The 19,263-nt window shown below is 44.7% G+C and overlaps 1 protein-coding gene across 1 annotated transcript; it reads right to left on the bottom strand.

Annotated features, from left to right (window-relative positions):
- Nucleotides 1–51: 51 nt before the first annotated feature.
- LOC144953513 (interferon-induced very large GTPase 1-like) lies at nucleotides 52–16,942 on the bottom strand. The gene is given in 4 exon segments (XM_078884056.1): nucleotides 52–161; nucleotides 14,032–14,099; nucleotides 15,800–16,420; nucleotides 16,422–16,942. Coding segments are annotated over 4 exon segments (1,320 nt in total).
- Nucleotides 16,943–19,263: the final 2,321 nt, after the last annotated feature.

The raw sequence follows: 19,263 nt of genomic DNA, 5'->3' as shown, positions 1-19,263 counted from the left end.
AGGGAAACGGCTCACATGGCTGGGGCTGCCTTAGTAGAGGAGTGGGCAACCTCAAGGGCGATGAACGTGGAGGCACGAGGGTGGAGACAGAGGGGCAGGCCGAGAGCGATGGGAGTAGACGTGGAGGTGGCCCAAGGCAGCGACGAGCAGAGCAGGAGGAGCTGCAGGGCAGAGACCGCACGAGAGGAGGGGGACATGGCAGGAAGAGGAAGAAGACGTTGACTGTGTGCATCTCTTGGGTGTTCACGTGTTTCCGTGTCGTCTGCGTTTGTGTTTAACAGAACCGACAGACGCAGCACCCACGCCAAGTCCAGCTTCAACTCCAGCTCCATCAACTGTAGCTGGCATCGTGGTTGGAGTCATTGCTGCTCTGGGTGCTGTTGCTGGACTTGTTTTGTACTGCTGGAAGAATATTTATCAGTTGATTCCCTGTACCGTGATATGAAGCCAATGGGTGAATTATATACCGTAAAAAAAAGGGTATGTTTACATTCGAGTACAGCAAACTCTTCCCTACTCTTAGGTTTTTTTCGGTAAAGTCACGTAGGTAAAATATTTAATTAACAGAAACAAAATAAATTAATAAATCACGACGTTTCGGAGGCAACGCAAGTCTCCGTCATCAGGTGGGACCGTCACAGCTAGATCTACTGCATCAAGTGAGGCAAGACATTCCAAGCTACAAGTTCTTAAATACAAGTTAAGGGGGGAGGAGGGGGGGGGGAACTTATCTGAGTGTAATAGCCAATGAATGGAACGTATTGGGGGGGGGGGGCGGGGCTAAAAGAGAACAACATTTGCACAAAGCTTCAAATCTAAAACTCTTCCCTCTCGCGGGTTCAGTTATCGCGGTTTTGCAGTTTCGTGCCAAGGCTGTTGAGGTACAGAGTTCGCCGATCGCGCCGCTGTGGCTGGACCATTCGCGGTTGATCACGAGATTTCTGTACGCGTCGTAACTGCACTGCTCGCGATGATGCTGCTGCTGCCACGTAAGGACACACGCGGTGCCATCTTATCTCCGTCGTGTCTCCATTTTATCTCTGTCATATCTCCGTCTTCTCTCTGTCTTGCCTCCATTCTGTCTCCATCTTATCTCCGTCTTGTCAGCATCTTCGCTCCATCTTGTCTCTCGTCTCTTCTTGGTGTACGGTGTTGTTTTCTGCAATATTTTGCTGTCTTTTCTTGGATGTTCTGTTTGCACTCAGTCACATATTCACTTTAAGATGTTTTTTTGTTCATGTTTTTGTTTTTTGTTTGTTGCGGTTGCACCTGATTCAAGAGCCGAATGGCTCACAGGGCTATTCCTAATACATGAACTTGAACTTGAACTTCTCTCAAGTGTCCCTTTGTGGGTCCCGGGTCACGTGGTGTTTCCAGCCTCGAGTGAGGAGGCAGTGAGGTTCAGCCGCCCGCTATTTTTTTTTCTATCGTGCGTTAGGAGCCGTGAGCCAAACTCCAGTTTTCCCATTTGCCTTCGAGTTTGGAGAAGGCGGATTTTCCGATTGCGGCGTTTTACCAGGAATGTAACCCCGGCGATAGGCAAGGGTTTGCTGTAAACTAAATGCTAAATCGATGCACCTGTATTCTATTTTTGCAAGGTATAATGCACTTCATATACAGTTTTGTATTCACAAATTAAGTATATATTGAATTTGATTCGAAGATGATATGTATTACTCCCCGAATGATTAATCTATTCAATTCAGATGTACAAGTGTATATTCAAAAATCGTAATGATTGAGTGCTACTCTGGAAAAATCTTGATAACCCACATGCCTCCGTAGATGTTTTTTATCAAAACCCAACAACGTAGATTACAAAGCCAATACAACGATGCTGAGTTGTTTTGGGGTTAATGGCAATAATTTTGACATATAACTCAGAAACCAACACGGGTCATTGTGATGGCTACAGTGACGACTGACAGGAAATGCAGGCATTCCACTTATAGCAACTCTGTTTACCAAGAATGCATCTCGAGCGCTATACGAGGTATGTCTGAATACAGAAGTCCCTCGGTTAAGTGACATCGGTTAACAGTTTTTTGGTTAACGCTTTGCCTCCCATAGGACCCCATGATTTTAACTAACGTTGACATTGTGATTAACGGCACGATTACATCACGCACACAGGCGCCAATTTCGGCCAATCCGAGCACTCAAAAGGTAAGAAGCTCTAAAACCATCATAGGACATTTCACGTAGGAGCTCTCGGGCAAGGCCATGCTGGTTGTCCCTGGAGGGTGATGTTTAGAATTTGAAGCTTTCGTGACTGTAGGAAGCCATACTTTTTGGTGCTTTTGGTAAATACTTTACCGAAAGAACCAAAGAGTAAGGTGAAGTTTGTCTTCAAGGAGGATGAGGGCCTGGTTAAAAATGAAATCAGAAAAGTTCACCTCGAAGATGGGATTTTCTCTTTGAGCTCTGTGGAGGATGTCTTGACTCGTGCCTTTCCAGAGTCCCACGGGGTTAGATGGGCTGCAAACTTGTAGAATGATGTAGACGAGCAATCTCAGATGAGAAGGGGACTGACTAACAGAAGCTTCTGTCATAGCGTTATCAAGATGTTGACCATCTTCAAGAATTTCACGAAGATTGCAAGCTTCCCTGTTTATTTGACAGACAACTCCTTCCACTTTTCCTTGGTCTTGGAAAGGTCTTGGACTTTTGGAAACATGAAGAAGCATTCGAAGAAAGTAGCGCTCCTGATTGTTGGGATGAACTGTGTAGATTCTTCCTAACGCATCAGATTCACCATCACCAGCATGTCGTTTTAATTTTTTGTGCAGTCAACGTATAGTAGGTGGGAACTCTATGATTAAGCAGGTTGGCAACAAAGGGATCACTTTGGCACAAAACGAAAATTCCATGAGTATTGTCAATAAAACCCACCACCACCTGACACAGCCAACTAGAAAGGGTTGTCACGTAAACAGAAAGTGCCAATTCGTCACGAGTACAGCACTAACCGGTGTGTTGGAAAGCCAAGCCACAACATTTACAATCTGAGTACGACGTTTCGCCAGTAATTACAACTTGCTTCATCAGGCCACAGCCAGATTTGTGGAGAAGTCTTAAACTGATAATTGTTTTTTTACCCTTCTATATGGAAACAAAATTGACACCTGTTTTACGAGGAGTCATGTTTGCATAGACCACAATACCTGCAGTCATAATGCAAACAAAAAAACATAACTCTGATAATGTATGTGCACTGTCCTTGAAGTTGATTGGTCCACACCCGAGACAGCTTTCCTTAGAGCCTAGTCTCACATGGGTTGGACCAGATGACGCCAAAAGGCGCACAACTCAAAGACAATGCACCATCAGAGTATGAGAGCTCGGGTTAAGCATTTGCACCACTGGAACCTCATTTGCCAGTAAAAAATATGATAATTGGTTTTGTTGCCAGATAGAAGGGTAAAAAACCAATTATCATGTTTTTTACTGGCAAATGAGGTTCCAATGGTGTAAAGTCTTAAACTGTTTCGTTCCTTATATAGAGGCGTAGATGTGGTGACCACGCTTCTGCACTCTTGTGCAAAGTTGGAGGGTGGGATTCATGAGTCAACGTACATTATGCATGCGCATTATGCGAGCCCTTTGATATTGTCCTTCCCGTCCATTGTGTGTATTCAAATATCCGTAGCAACGGGAATCCCTATTGAGGTATGGTGCCCTTTATAGGCATTTAAATAACGCGTTATTTGATTATTCACTTTCACGCAGCACTAAGGTGGTAGCTATCCGAAAGATTACAATAATTTTTTATTTGTTTCAATTCCGATAGATTATATAATTAGTCTTGGCCAGTAATAGCTAGTTTTGCACAAAACTTCAACATTATCAAAATCAAATCAGTGTCCTTGTTTGTACGCGTGTTCTGCTACTGCTAACAGTTGTATTTGGGATAATTTAATATTTATCTGATGTTCTGTTAGTTTCATGCTGATCATTCGTCCTGTTTGCCCAACACAACATTGTGTACGCATATATACATACTTACACACCCCACATACAATATATTCAGTAGTATCTACTGTAAGATCTACTGACTCTATAGTAGTATCTATGACTGTGCAGTAGTGTAGTGACATCGCTGATACCACCAGTGACATCGCAGATGTCACTGGTGGTGCCAGCCCTAGAGAGGCATGGCGTGCGATGTACTCACATTGCGCACGTCACGTATGGAGCGACATTGTGAATGTCACTGAGTAATGCCGGCTCTAGCGAGACACGCCATGCGATGCTTCGTGTCCACGGACACCCCGTAGGTGGGTGTAGTACCAGCCCTAGAGGGGGCTCGGTGAGCTCTGGATAGCACTCAGTGGCAACACACGTGGCGTGCAGTGCTGACTCCTACAGGAGGGAGTGTGAGAGTGTCAGCCATGGGATGAGGTTACCCTAGGTCATGGCACTCGGGTTGACCCTGGAAGGCACGTGACAAGTAATATCTACACAGGGGCCCCAGGTGGGGGCTGGGGGTGGTCACGTGCCAGGGCGTGAGGTTGCTAGATGGCTCGAGAAGGTGATCGTCGTCAAGGGTGGGACCAGCCACGGCCAACGAGCATACAAACCTGGTCCCTGAGGGGGAACGAGGTTTGGCGTTGCTGTGTCAGCTGAAGATCTACGATCTACATTCTACGTCCGAGAAGAAGTCACCAAGATGTGGGCGAGGACCCAAGCCAGGGTCCTGTCCGTTGTAGCTACTCCCAGTAACTGGCGTAGTTAGCCTGGTGGTGCACCACCATAGGTTTCTGGTAAAGGGGCAGTAACCCCTTTGTGTTAACGTGTTGGTATAAGTAAATGTGTTGCCTCCAAGGAGTATGTCTGCGACTCAGTTGAACCCACTACAGTAGTATCTACTGACTCTACAGTAGTATCTACTGACACTACAGTAGTATCTACTGACACTACAGTAGTATCTACTGACTCTACAGTAGTGTCTAATGACTCTACAGTAGTATCTACTGACTCTACAGTAGTGTCTAATGACTCTACAGTAGTATCTACTGACTCTACAGTAGTGTCTAATGACTCTACAATCTACTGACTCTACAGTAGTATCTACGGACTCTACAGTAGTGGCTACCCGATTCTACAGTAGTACCTGCATAAATTGGGATGTGGGGGGAGAAGAGGACATTACATTGTTCAGTATTTACCTCAGTGTTGTTCTTATGTTTTTTTTCGCCTGCTTAACGCGAGTCAGCGTTTCCATGCATGCGCAGAGGCGTGCTTTTGGCGCCACAATCAGCATAATAATCTTATATATAAAAGTCTCCGCGTGCTCGCGCTTGCGGGGGATTTGGCTCTCGGACGGTGTGGTTTAAGACCGAAATAATTTGCCAGCCGGCACGCCCTAAGCCCCGTGCTGGGAATAGGCTATTCCGTTTTCCCATCCGTAAACTTTAAAGTAGTTTAATTAACACATTTGTGCCGTTTCTATTTTTCATTATTTACTTATTGCGCGACATCGACCGTACCAACTGACGACAATTGCGTGGGGGGGACGGACCCTACCAAGTTGCGCGTTCACTCGAGATCACGGGGACATTTTCTTTTACGCGTTTAAAGCCAACACGTACACACATGACGCTGCGGATATTTCTTCACAGTGTCATGTCCTCTTCGCCCCCCCCCCCAACACGATGTGTCCAGTTTATACTACAGACTCCCTAGATAATAATCTTTTACTGCTTACATACCATTATTCTCGCACGGGCGTGGGATGCTGGGGGGGGGGGGGTAGCGGCCCAGCCCCTAGCCTGGCAACGTGCCAACTCCGCCGCCTCGCCAATGTAGGCCAGGACGAGGACTACGCATGGCACAAGGCCTCAACATGCCTTTGGTAAATACACATTTCCAAGCTTCTTACGCTAACAACTCAAGCCCATTGTTTACTATTGTTAAACACATTAGTAGACAAACATTACAATAATGTTCGTGTGCAGATTAAAACTCAGCTTCATTGTTCAGCATTATGAAACAAGTTAACAGATGTTACAATAATTATGTTTTTGTGAAGATAACAACTCAGGTTCATTGTTTACCATTATGAAACAAGTTGACATGTTACAATAATTATGTTTGTGTACACAAAACTCTTTTTGGATTTTTGGGTTGCCCAATTTCCCCTTTTTTTGCTGCGCTTTTATAACGCCGCCACGGTCTACTGCCAGTCTGTGATTTCTGCTTATTTCTTCAATGCATTTCTATTGTTTCCATCGCTCACATCACGCTATTTACTCATACGTAGTACTGCGATACTGATCGCTGTGCCATCATCGGGGATTGCTGTGCCCGTCGATGTGTGTGTGTGTGTGTGAGTCCATGTGTGTGTCTTTGAGTCCATGTGTGTGTGCGTGTAGAGCCATGCGTGTCTTTCACTCCATGTGGGTGTCTTTTTCGAACGGACAACGTCAAAGTGTTTATGTGTGTGTGTTAGTCCATGTGTGTGTGTCAGTCGATCTGTGTGCGTGTACGTCGATGTGTATGTCAGTCCATATGTGTGTGTGTTAGTCCACATGTGTGTAAGTATATACATGTGTGTGTCACTTGATGTGTGTGTGTGTGTAAGTTAATGCGTCTGTGTGAGTCCATATGTGTGTTAATCCATGTCTGTGTATCTAAAGTAGATATCTGTGTGTAACAGTCCATATGTATATGTGTGTGTAGGGCTATGTGTGCGTCAGTCTATGTATGTGTAAGTTCATGTGTGTGTGTCTTAGTCCATATGTGTGTGTGTCTTAGTCCATATGTGTGTATGAGTACATATGTGTGTTTACGTCAATGTGTGTTTTAGTCCACGTATCGCTGTGTGCGAGTCGGTGTGTGTGTGTCAGTGTGTGTGTACGTCCATATATGTGTGCAACTTTATGTGTGTATATCTCAAGTGGATGTCTGTGTGACAGTCGACATGTGTATGTGTGTGTACGGCAATGTGTGTGGCACTCTATGTATGTGTGTGTGTCGCTGTATGTGAGTACGTCGATATGTGTGTGTAACTCTATGTGTGCGTATCTCAAGTACATGTCTATATGTGTGTGAGTTCATATGTGTGTGTGTCTGTAAGTCGATGTGTGTGTGTCTCAGTCCATGTGCGCTGTGTGTGCATGCCTCCATGTTAGTCAGTGTAACTCCATTTCTTTGCGTGTCTGTAGGTCCATGTATGCATCTTAGTCCATGTGTGTGCTTTATTGACCTGCTCAAGGCCTATGATACCATCAGTAGGCCTGGCCTCTGGGATGCTCTTGGTGCTTTCCGAGTCCCGAACCCACTTATCACCATCCTTAAGGACCTTCATGATGGTGAGCGGCCCCGCGTCTTAACTACGTGGCCGGGAGTCAGAGCCATTCCCTTTACACCTTGGGGTGCAACAGGGATGTTCCTCTGGCTCCCACATCATTGGGCCACGTAGTTCGTCGAGCCTTCAATGCCTGTACCGGAAAAATTCCCATCTGCTACAGATACAATGGGAGGCTGATCGATGCCCGGGTGCGGTCAAGGGATGGCTCCCTATTGCTCAACCACGTTATGTATGCCGATGATTTGCTAATGGCTGCTCACTCGGAGGAGGAGTTCCAGGTGCTGCTGCTGAACCTGGAGCTTGCCACCAACAGGTGGGGCCTTACCATCAGCCCAACCAAAGCTAAGCACCTGCCTGGCTATTTTGTACCATCGGACACTCCACCCCCACAACTCCCAATTGCTGATGGGCCAGTTGTGGAGACAGTCGAGAGTTTCCCTGGGCAGTGTGCTAATGACCGGCTCCGGTTTAACAGCAGAGGTCTCACTCCGAATCAGTCGAGCTGCAGTATCTTTTCATTGGCTGCGTAACGCTGTGTGGAAGCTACCTGGTCTATCACTCTGTACGAAGCTTCAGGTCTTTTCGGTCATGGTCATTCCCTCCCTTCTCTACGCTTGCGAAACTTGGACCCCCCTAATGGAACATCTTCGCCGGTTAGAAACATATAGGCTGGCCTGCCTATGATCCATTCTGGGTTTAACCAGGCTGCATTGTGTGAGCTCACAAATCCTTAAAAGATGTGGACAAAGTCCCATCGGTGACCTCCGGCAGGCAAGGCTGCATTGCCTGAGTCATGTAGCCTGCATGGCCAGCCACCGCATACCTAAACAGCTTTTGTTCCGCTGGATCGAGGGGGCTAAATGGGCGCAGCACGGCCTGGAGAAGACATGGAGTGATGTGCTACAGGAGGACTTGGAGCTGAGTCCACTTGCGGATGACTGGTACCAGCGGTGTCAAGATCGGCCTCTGTGGATGAGGCTCCTGAAGGACGCTACTGGCCAGTTGGAGGCAAGTCACCCTCCAACAACAACGGAGGGCGGAGGAGTGACGCTCACAAGAGCGGAGCGCCGGGTGGCTAAAGCACAGAAATTTGCCACAGTAGGGGCCACAGGTGGTGCATCAGCCAGTCGTCTCAGTCAGTCGACCTGTGCCATCTGGGTTTGCCCCGTGACCTCTTGGCAGCGGGCGTTCAACACTTCACGTGGCCTCAAGGTGCACATAGCCTGGCACAAGCATTGTTGGGACATCACTGCCACTTAGTGGCGAATGGCGGTTGTTGTTGTTCAGTCTATGTATGTATGTGTGAGTCCATTTGTGCGTGTAACTCTATGTGTGCGTATCAATGGATTTGCGTGTGTAACTACATGTGTCTGCTTTTTTCGCCCGGGCAACGCCGGGTACTAACCGCTAGTAAATTGATATAAGGTGTGGTTTTATTAGTTTACATTTGACGGAAAAACAAATAGCGCGTTTTCGTACAGGGGATTAGTGTGTATCTGTGTACTTGGTCGAAACGTAAACCCAACAGTTTGTCAGTTAAAAGCGTTGCAAGGCGTGTGCAGACAGAGACAAAAATGACTTTGTAGGTAAGACACACATACATTCACACACAAAGATCCCCCGTATAGACTTTATCAGACTGTTATGGCAATCGCTATTAGCAAGCAGCACCTATGAAGAAGGCTGGCATGGCACACGAGGGGGTGGGTGGCCAGCACCTTGCCCGTTTGCCTTTATCTGCTGAGTGGTGATGTTTACACATCGCACCAGATACTCATTTGAAGCCGAGTTGACCTCGGGGAAGCCAAGGGCCGGTTCAGATAATCGTGAATGGTGTTGGCCATGAGCGGGAATCAAACTCCGGTCGCCCGGTTCATTCTGCTGTGCACCAACAACAACAACCACAATTTGCCACTAAGTGGTGGTGACGTCACCACGTGATGCTTGTGCCAGGCTATGTGCACCTTGAGGCCACGTGAAGTGTCGAACGCCTGCTGGCAGGAGGTGACAGGGCAGACCCAGTTGCCATGGGTCGACTGACTGAGATGACTGGCTGATGCACCACCTGTGCCCCCTACTTTGCCAAGTTGCTGTACTTTAGCCACCCGGCGCTCCGCTCATTGTTGTGAGCATCGTTTCATCGGCCTCCGTTGTTGTTGGAGCGCGACTGTCTCCAACTGCCCAGTAGCGTCCTTCACGAGCCTCCTCCACAGATGCCGATCTTGACACCGCTGCTAGCAGTCATCGGCAAGTCCACTCAGCTCCACATCCTCCTGTACCACATCACTTCATCTCTTCTCTAGCCCGTGCCGCGCCTGTTTAGCCCCCTCTATCCGGCCAAACAAAAGCTGTTTAGGCATGCGGTGACTGGGCATGCGGGCTACATGGCCCAGCCAACGCAGCCTTGCCTGCCGGAAGAGCTCACCGATGGCACTTTGCCCAGATCGTTCTTGGATTTGTGAGCTCCTCATACAATCCAGCCTAGTTAAACCTAGGATGGATCGTAGCAGGCCAGCCTAAATGTTTATAACCGGCAAAGATGTTCCATTCGGGGGGTCTACGTTTCGCAAGCGTAGAGAAGGAAGTGAATTACTGTGGCCAAGAAGACCTGAAACTTCGTGCGGAGCGACAGACCAGGTAGCTTCCACACAGCGTTACACAACCCATGAAAATATAATGCTGCTCGACTGATTCGGAGTGAGACTTCTGCTGTCAAACTGGAGCTGGTCATGAGCACACTGCCCAGGTATAGGAAACTCTCCAATCTCTCCACAACTGCCCCATCACCAATTGGGAGTTGCGGGGGGTGGAGTGTCCGATGGTACAAAATACCCAGGCAGGTGCTTAGTTTTGGTGGGGTTGATTGGTAAGGCCCCACTTCTTAGTGGCATGCGCCAGGTTCAGCAGCAGCGCCTCCAACTCCTCCTCTGAGTGAGCGGCACTTACCAGATCAGCATACATAACGTGGTTGACCAATAGGGAGCCATCCCTTTACCACACCCGGGCATCGATCAGCCTCCCATTGTATCTGTACCAGATGGAAATTCCTCCGGATCAGCCATCAAAGGCTTCACGAACTACGTGGTCGAAATAGATGTTAAAGAATGGAGCCATAGGACATCCCTGTTGCACCCCTAGGTAAACACTGAATACCCGGGCCTGCTCACCATCATGAAGGTCCTTAATGATCGTGAGCAGAGGGTCAGGGACTCTGAAAGCACGAAGAATGACCCAGAGCCCAAGCCTACTGATGGTATCATAGGCCTTGACGGACAGAAAATATGGCATCTGTGCAGGACCGCCCTTTCCTGAAACCGCATTGGGGCTCCGCAAGCCTCTCCTCAGTGTGTCTAGCAAGGCGATGTTGAATAATCATTGCCAGGACCTTTCCCGGCACACTGAGGAGTGAGATGCCCCAATAGTTATTACAGTCTGTGTGGTCCCCCTTCTTAAAGAGGGGGACCACCAGGGCATCCTTCCAGTCCTGCGGAACCCGTCCAATGGTCCAGACTGTTTTGTTATGATGTCACGTAGGGCAGTCTGTGCACAAACGCCATCCTCTCTCAGCATTTCGCTTAGGAGATCATCTCTCCCCGGTGCCTTTACTGGTCTCAGACTCTGGATCGCCTGTAGTACTTCAACAGTTGGCACCTTAGTGCGCTAAAACACATACAAAGATGTACAAACACACATATCAACAAAAACACACACATACACTCAAAACGGACACACCAGTGTAATAAGTGTCCTAAAATAAATCTTAACCAGGGCAAGTAACACCACCTCATATCGCAGGTCATATATTTGGATACTTGTACGTCGTTTACAGCCAATGCTTGATCCAGATAAATAACAACACCCAAAAGTGTGCTCGCATGTTGCAGGAACGCACCATGCCCCTATTGCCTCACATGCTTGGTGGGTGGGGGTGGAGCGGTAGCGTTGTTCGGTTTCACGTGGATGAAAGATTACGACAAATAAACCAAACCAGCAGTGCTATGGAGGGGTCGTGTTTAATCACATGAAGTAACAATTCACAAATAAATTGAAGCGTAAATAGAAAACCAATCAGGTCTTAAAACTTAAGAAATACGTGCATTCTTACGCCATAAACATGATTAATAAATTGATATACAAGCCATTACAGCTTTCATTAAAAAAAAAGAATCATACATTTTCGGTTCATCTCACAAGATTACAATGACAATATTTGGTATCTTAAAACATGTTTGAAAAGTCCCTCAAGTTGAGCAAGGTGATTGTCCCAGTGGTGTCACGATTCTTCAGAGGTGGTCTCAGGCTACCCCCTGCCCCCTCCCTTTGGTGCTGCTGATCCTGCATAATGCATGGGCATAATATGACTTTGAAACCCCCCCGCCCACCTCCTACGCATTTCCCATGAATATGCTAAATTCATCTTGATATGCACATTCTTTTGTTAAGGCGCTCTTCTTCCACCTCCAACCCAGCTTATATATAAGCTCCTAGCTTGGCAGTGTCTCATTCTTCACCTGAAGACGGCTGCTTGCGTTGTAGCCGAAACGTCGTGAGAATTATTTTATTATGTTTTATTTTTATTATTTTATAACTTCCCTTCTACGTGACTTTACCGAAAAAACCAAGAAGATGATTCCAATGGTTAGTTTCTTCTCCGGAGTGGGCATGGAAATATGAGGTGGAGGGTCATGATTCTGGCAAATGGGTGCCTATGCATTACTGAGCTGGGGCCTTTGTTGTGAGGATGGTTGTGACGATGAGTGTCATGGTAGTTGAGGCTGGAAGCTACATCGAATTAAACAGATGGTGGACACAAATGCTAACTTGTACAGTGCATGTTGATCTCCAAGGCGGTTGGTGATGTAGAGAATCACTCTGGCTGAAGTGCTGACAACGAGTGTGTAACTGGGTTTTGTGACGGTGCATATGTTTTTGGGTAGTGGTTGGATGCAGGGTTAATGAGTCTTTAGACACGCGAGATGGCTGGGTAGGATGCGTGGGTGTTGCATGGGTCCGTAGATAGTAGCCTGATTCGGGGCTGTTCTGGCCTGGGATGATTCCAACAGAGGCAGTACCAGAGTCCCGGCTTTCAGTCCCTGGCTCGCTCAAGGTGGCGCCAGTGGAAGCTGGGATCAGTCAGTTGGGTCGCTGTGTGCCAGCAGAGTGCGAGGGATCTAGGAAGGTCCCTTTGGGTAACTCCAGCTTTGATGGAGATACTCACAACATGAGGTGCAACGAGTCAAAACCATTACAAGGTAGAGAGTAAGTATTAGTGTGCATCTAGAAAGTAAATAATTCACCGAGATCCACGTCCCTGCACGGGCTTTGCTCTTAAAACTTAAGCAACACGTACATTCTTACACCATAAACATGATTAATATATTGATATACAAGCTATTAAAGCTATACATTTTTTTGTTTTATACATTTTCGGTTCACTCACAAAATCACAAGATAATAATGACATTATACAAGTAGGAACAACAGGTTCCACACTGCCCACCAGGCATTATTTGTCTATCTGTCGTGCATATGGGGAGGGGAGGGTGAGAGGGGTGGGGCTGGGTGGAGAGGGGAGGGTGGGAAAGGGCTGGGTGGGGAGGGGCTGGTCACCGTGGTGCTCGTATAAAACTCATCGTTTAACCTACACACTACACATACACGACACGACACACTACAATTATACAGGTAGGAACAACAGGTTTCACACTGCCCACCATAGATTATTTGTCTGTCTGTCGTGCACGAATGCGCTGTCCAACCAAGTTCCTACCTGCCCACTCCGACGGAACGTGTTTTGGTATCTAAAAAAAATGTTTGAAAAGTCCCTCTCAAAAGTTAGCAAGGTAATTGACCGAGTGCAGTGATGGACATGATTGTCTTGTCCGACACTATCACCATACAGGAGCAGAATTTGGCAAATTGATCCCCATGAATACTGGTCCTCAGGCGGGATTGTCGAGGTCATTTTAGGGGGAGAGTTGTGTTTATTATAATTTCATATAAAGAGAGGCCTAGGTGAGAAAATATGGTGGGGAAAGTGAGAAAGTGATTTTGCCAGGTAAAACGGTTTCAGACCGATATACAAAATGTTCAAAAGATGAAGTGTGATAAAGGTCCTCGGTGTATTATATCAATATAATCGATTGTGGATGACTTCATATTATATGCGCTCAAAGTAGGAGTGTAGAGAAAAAATAATTTATAAGGATCATTTGACTCGACTGGGAATTTAGTGCGAATCGGTGTGTGAAGTTGGGTGTTTGGAGAGATTTTTTTTTAACCCAGTAATGTTCACAAAACCGTGTGCAATGTATCGCAAAGAGTCGATGGTAAATTTCTTCATAATATTCCAAAATAGGTTTATATTTTCTATTTTCCCGTATTTTTCTTTCAAGTTGTTTTCCACAGCTTCCTTTGTTACAAGACCCCATTCTTGTGGGAGTTTTGCTGATTTGGTTTCATACTTCTTGGCAAGTTTTTCATTGTATTTAGAGAAAACAAACTTCCAAAGTGGTGGCTCCAGCTCAATTGTCTCTGGTGGAATGTCCCAAGATTTGTAATAGTCATTAACGTCACGATAGTTCCTGTACTCATACAACACTTCATTAGTATCCTCGTTGGTGAACGAGTGTGTAAATAGATACGAGTATTTGCTCTTTGCCACAGACGTTGTGCATCCATCGACGATCAGAGTTCCGTCACTACACTTCCTGACGCACAGCCCTTGAGGGTAATGCATCGCTGCCCCATGCTCCCTGTGAGCACTGCCACCACGGTCACAGGGGGCCTTGCACAAGGGACAATGTTACCCACAGCCAGACACGGTCTTGAATATCACTTCATGTGGCTTCACTGGCATTTCATCCAATAACGTGTTAAGGTTTTCCAAGCCACACAAATCTTTAATAATTTCGGAGCTCACTCGCTTAATTCCTTCACTAACTTCTTCATTAAACTCTTTGATCTTGTCTGGGTTTTCAAGAGTGTGGGGTCCCACAACTTGAAGAAAGTCAAATTTCATGACGATGTCTTTTATGAGATTAGATTTAAGTTTTTCTAACAAATCAGCCACTGTAATAGATTCAGTGTATTCCGTTTCTTTAAATATTGCATCGTTTAATTTTTCCATGATCCCATCTAGAATAGGTTGTGCATAGCATTGGATTTTACAGGGCTTCCCTTCTTTCGTTTCATCCCTTTGTGTGCAATGCTCTATGATGAGACCCTTTATCATCAACTTAATGAAACCGTTGGAGTCGTGGATGAAACTGGTTAAGGTGTCAAAGTTGTCTCCATTCAATAGGGACGACAAAATAGTCGCTTGAAGTGCTTTACGATTTGAAAGAACAATGTTTGTCCTCATTTTCTGGACTATAAATGTCCCTAATTGTTCTTTCAGAACTGCCAAGAATGCGGGTTTAAGGCATCCATCACAAAGGGCAATAACGTTTCTTAGTTTTCCATCTTCAGTTTTACACATTGATGTCAGCAAATTGAAATATGATCTTTTAATCTCTTCAAGTCGAGTCGATGGGTCGTTTTGCTTGAGAAAACGCTCGTGTTGCTTTGTGAAAGGTTCGATGGCAATGGAACAAACATATATCTTGATGTCTATTACGAAACTTTTGCTGTATTGTTTGTTATCATCGGGTGTGTTTTTCAAAATCAAATCTACCTGCTGCAGCAGTTCATCACAGTAAGCTGGCCAGTAATCTGTGGCAGCATGTGCTTTGGTTTTTATGAATTGTTTGCATTTATCAATAATGTCACTGGAGAGATTTACAATGCTGTCTAGTGCAGTTTTTTCTTCAAATGACTTTGCTTTATTATGCATTCCACTGGAGTGGGTTTTAAGTGTCTTAAAATCTTTTCATCCCATATCAGACCAAGAACAACTTTGCAACCTTTCCTTGAAGAGACCTGCGTCTGTCTTCGCCAAAGAAAGCAATGCTTTTTCCATGTCACGTTTCACGTCACATTCTTGCAATGTAATTCTCTTGAGATCAGAAACCGTTTCAGACCAAATTACATTAAATGTCTTCTGAAGTTGCTCTTCGTCCAATCCTTTGTCAGAATGTTTGCAGTTTTCCAAAACCATTTTAACTTTCCCGCCTATACTTTGTTTGTACCGAGTTTCTACACTTCTGTAAGATTCTAGGCATTCCTGTGTATCGATGCACTCCTTGCATTTGCTAAGAGTCTCTTTTGACACCACAGAGCACAATTGTCGAACACTAGTGAGAAAATCCTCTGTACTTCTCAACAAGGGTGGTTTTTCCAGAACCCTTCTTAAAATAATCTGACAAACAGTCCTTAAATATACATAGTTGTTTAAACATTTCATCATTCACATCTGTATCGAGGCTTCTTTTCAAATTTTTAAGCTCCTCATGTGATGCACGCTTTACTTTATTGGACACATTTTGCATCCAGGAAATCATATTCATACGAAGATTTAATTCCCATCCTGTATATGCAGTGCATAACGTGTTGTATGCTTCAAGAACAAGAAAGTTCTGGAAATGGAAGACGTACGTTTCTTTTTTCATTGCAGTCCACATCGTCTTTATCCATGCACTGAATTCTGGCAAAGTGTAAATGTTGTCCAACTTTGCACGTTTTTTGAATTTTTCGAGGAGGTGTTTTTTTAGTTTCCATACCTCATCACTATATGTACAACTGACCCGATCCCAAGATGAACCACCAGTCCAGAGTCCAGAGATGTACCATTTGTCGTTTTCTGCATCATAATCTATAACATCTGTGAATTGTTTATAATACATTGATTTTTCTTCCATTTTTGCAGCCGCCTCAGTCATCTCGTTCAGTATCTGAAGAAGACGTTCCTGGTCCTTTTTATTCTTCTGATGAGCAGAGACGCTTTTACTATTCTGATGAACAAACACACAGCTGGGCTTTTTTCCACCTTCAGTCATTCTCAAAAAAGCGTGAACAACAATCTGCAGAATGTCTTTCATTTCTTCTGCATTTTCCATCTTGACATTGAGAATAGTAACATTGCTAAGGCCAATAGCCAGTGTTGCTAGCTCATTGTCATGCTCATAGCTGTTTTCGAGTGTTGCCAGCTCAAGAGCTTTTAACCCTTGTGTCGATCACCAGAATGAACTCAAACCCGAGCTCTTCTGTTAATTCATTGTCAATGCGGAGGAGCTGCATGAATGCGCCGCGTGTGCAGCGACCAGCACTCACTGCGAACTGCAGCCCAAACATGGTGTCGAGCAGTGTGGACTTCCCCGAGCTCTGCACGCCCAGCACAGACAGCACAAATATGCGGGGGTCTCGTTTACGAATGTTGTTTACTTCTCCTAACAGAATTTTATTTACTTCTCCGAACACGTCTGTGACCCAGTCAATGGGAATGCATCCAGCGTCTCCATCTAGGAGCTCCATGGGAAATCCATCCAGAAACAAATGTGCCATACGAGCTGAAAGGTTCTTGTAATCTGGATGCATCTTGCACTCTTTAGATGCTTCATAGATCTGTGCAACTTCACGAAAGAAATGCTCCAAACCAACGGTAGACAAAGACGACTTCATATTTGATGGCTGAAGCTCTTTGCTTATGTCATGAGCACCACATGCATTGACGTTTTTATTTTCTTCACGCATTGTTCTTCTTGTTTTATCATTCAGTTGAAGTTCCAGCCCATGTATGAACAATTTACACTCTTCTTCATCAAATTTAGAAATGTTTGAAATAAATTCTGTCATTGTTGGTGTAATCTGTTTCATTTGTTCAAGGCGGAGATTTTGTTTTTTCGTTCTCAATTTGTTCGTATATTCAAGACCGCTTCAACCGGCACAATTCTTTTTCTGTGTCTGACCATTGGTGCCACAACTTTTCACCTTGACAAGGAAAACAATGTTCACGGACATCTTTACAGGCTCCCATTTTTTGCAGTTTATCTTTGATCGCTTCTGCACTCATTTGACCTTTTATGTTATTTGCATCAATTTTTATATTTAAATCTGTGACACTTTTAGATATCATTTTTAGATTATTTGTGACATTACAGCGATTTAATACAGCCTTCATGAACTCACGAAAAATGTTGCCAATGATAACCTTGTTCTTTTTCTCTAAATCACATACATTTACATCCTGAACACCCAGTTCATCTAACGTTTGCTCTAAGAGTTCATCCGTTTCATCATTTGCATCTGTATTTTTCAGCCAAAACACATTTGAATGAAAATATGTGGTTACAAATTTTTTTTCATTTTCTCCATAATTTTCAATCAGAATAACCATTGCATCACAGGCCTTTTTCAGAAAATTGAATTGAGTCGGGTTCTCTCTGACATCGCCTCGGAGATTTAACACTGCAAATATGTCTGACCAGAGATCTGACTTTTCATCCCCAGGTGGAAAATAGAAACTTATTTCCACAAGCCCATTTGAAATTTGTCTGAGAGAATTTCCACTTTGCATGTCTCGATGAATGAATATATCTGCTTTGTCATTGCTCAGGATTGAGTTGAGCAGCTGTGATTTAGAGATGCTGGACCCACCAAGCCGTACAAACGCTATCATAGGCATGGGTACAACAGACATCGAATCCTCGATGTAGTCTTTTGTGGCTATTTTATAGTGGGGTTGCCATATGTGAACGACCGATTGCATGGCCTGCACTAAAAAATTATTATTTCCTTCATTTAAGTCGGGTAAGAGAAGCGGCAAAGCAAACTGACATTGTGACATTTTCACCATGAGTGCCTGCTGTAAGAAGGTGTCAGAGCACAGAAACAGTGCGGTTATTAAATCCAATATGTCAATAGAATTTGATGTTCTTGATTTACCTACTCGATTGGACCTACGTCGAAAATTAGATGTTGATTTAGGAGTGTATTGTACAAGCGTCTCACTATTGGAGAATTCAAATGACCTGGACGAAGAATTTGCCCTCAGCAAATTATTAATAAAATGCATAGGCACCTCCTTCAGGCACTTAGGCTTTTCTTCAGATAGGGTCACTTTAGATATTTGTAAAGCTTTTGCAAGCGTCAATTTCTGTGGGTAGAACTTCATTAAATCCAAATCTATCAGAAGTTTTTCAAAGCTTGTATTTTTCATTGGTGTTTGTACTTCTTTCGCGGAAATCACAGCAGGATTGTCGAAATCCACACGTTTGATTGCTGGAGCAGATGGATCGTGTTCATTTCTGTAAACAAACAAGTACGTGTTGAATTTAATGAGAATTTAATGAGAATTTTAGGCAATGATGTCTTGCCTCATTTCAATTCCCTTATGTGTTCATATTATATATCCATCATAAGTCAATCGATCTCTCTTTACCCATCTTTGATCTTATTCAGTGGCAGATTCACTGTACTCCAGCCTGGTCCGGGAGTTTAAGCAACAAAACTGCTGGATGCACAATTGAATCATTCAATGCGCATCATAACAATGGATCCTGTTATGGTGAACAATCTACCACCAAATACTCGCAGAGACATGCAAACTACAAAAACGCACCTCCGGGCTTTAGCATTCCTCAAAGACACAGGTGTAACCATCAGCTGCATCAGAACAGTTATAGTCTAATGTGCACATCTAGTGATATTCGAAACCATTTCACTTTCAAAATTGGTCCCTTTATCTGCATGCAACCTTGCCGTGAATCCATGAACACAAAACTCCTGGTCCACAGTTTCCTTGCCTTTTGTTCATGCAAGAGATCGCATGTCCCAATTTCATCGATGTGACACATTTGCCAGTTTCAAAATTATCAAAAAATATTAGAATAGGCTTCACCCTTTATGATAATAAAACAGGTGTTACGATGTTCAAACACGAAATATATTCACATGAAAGAAGCTTGACTGTTATAAATAACCTGTGGCATCAAAATTAAAAACTTGTGGAGTTCCATTGGGGTAGTCCAAAGGCTGTGTACCTCCTGTCGTCCTCGTGCATAGAGCTGTTGTAG

Source organism: Lampetra fluviatilis, chromosome 77 (assembly GCF_964198595.1).
Source record: "Lampetra fluviatilis chromosome 77, kcLamFluv1.1, whole genome shotgun sequence".
NCBI lineage: Eukaryota > Metazoa > Chordata > Hyperoartia > Petromyzontiformes > Petromyzontidae > Lampetra > Lampetra fluviatilis.
Note: the sequence above shows the minus strand (reverse complement) of the source record. Positions and strands in the feature narration are given on the sequence as shown.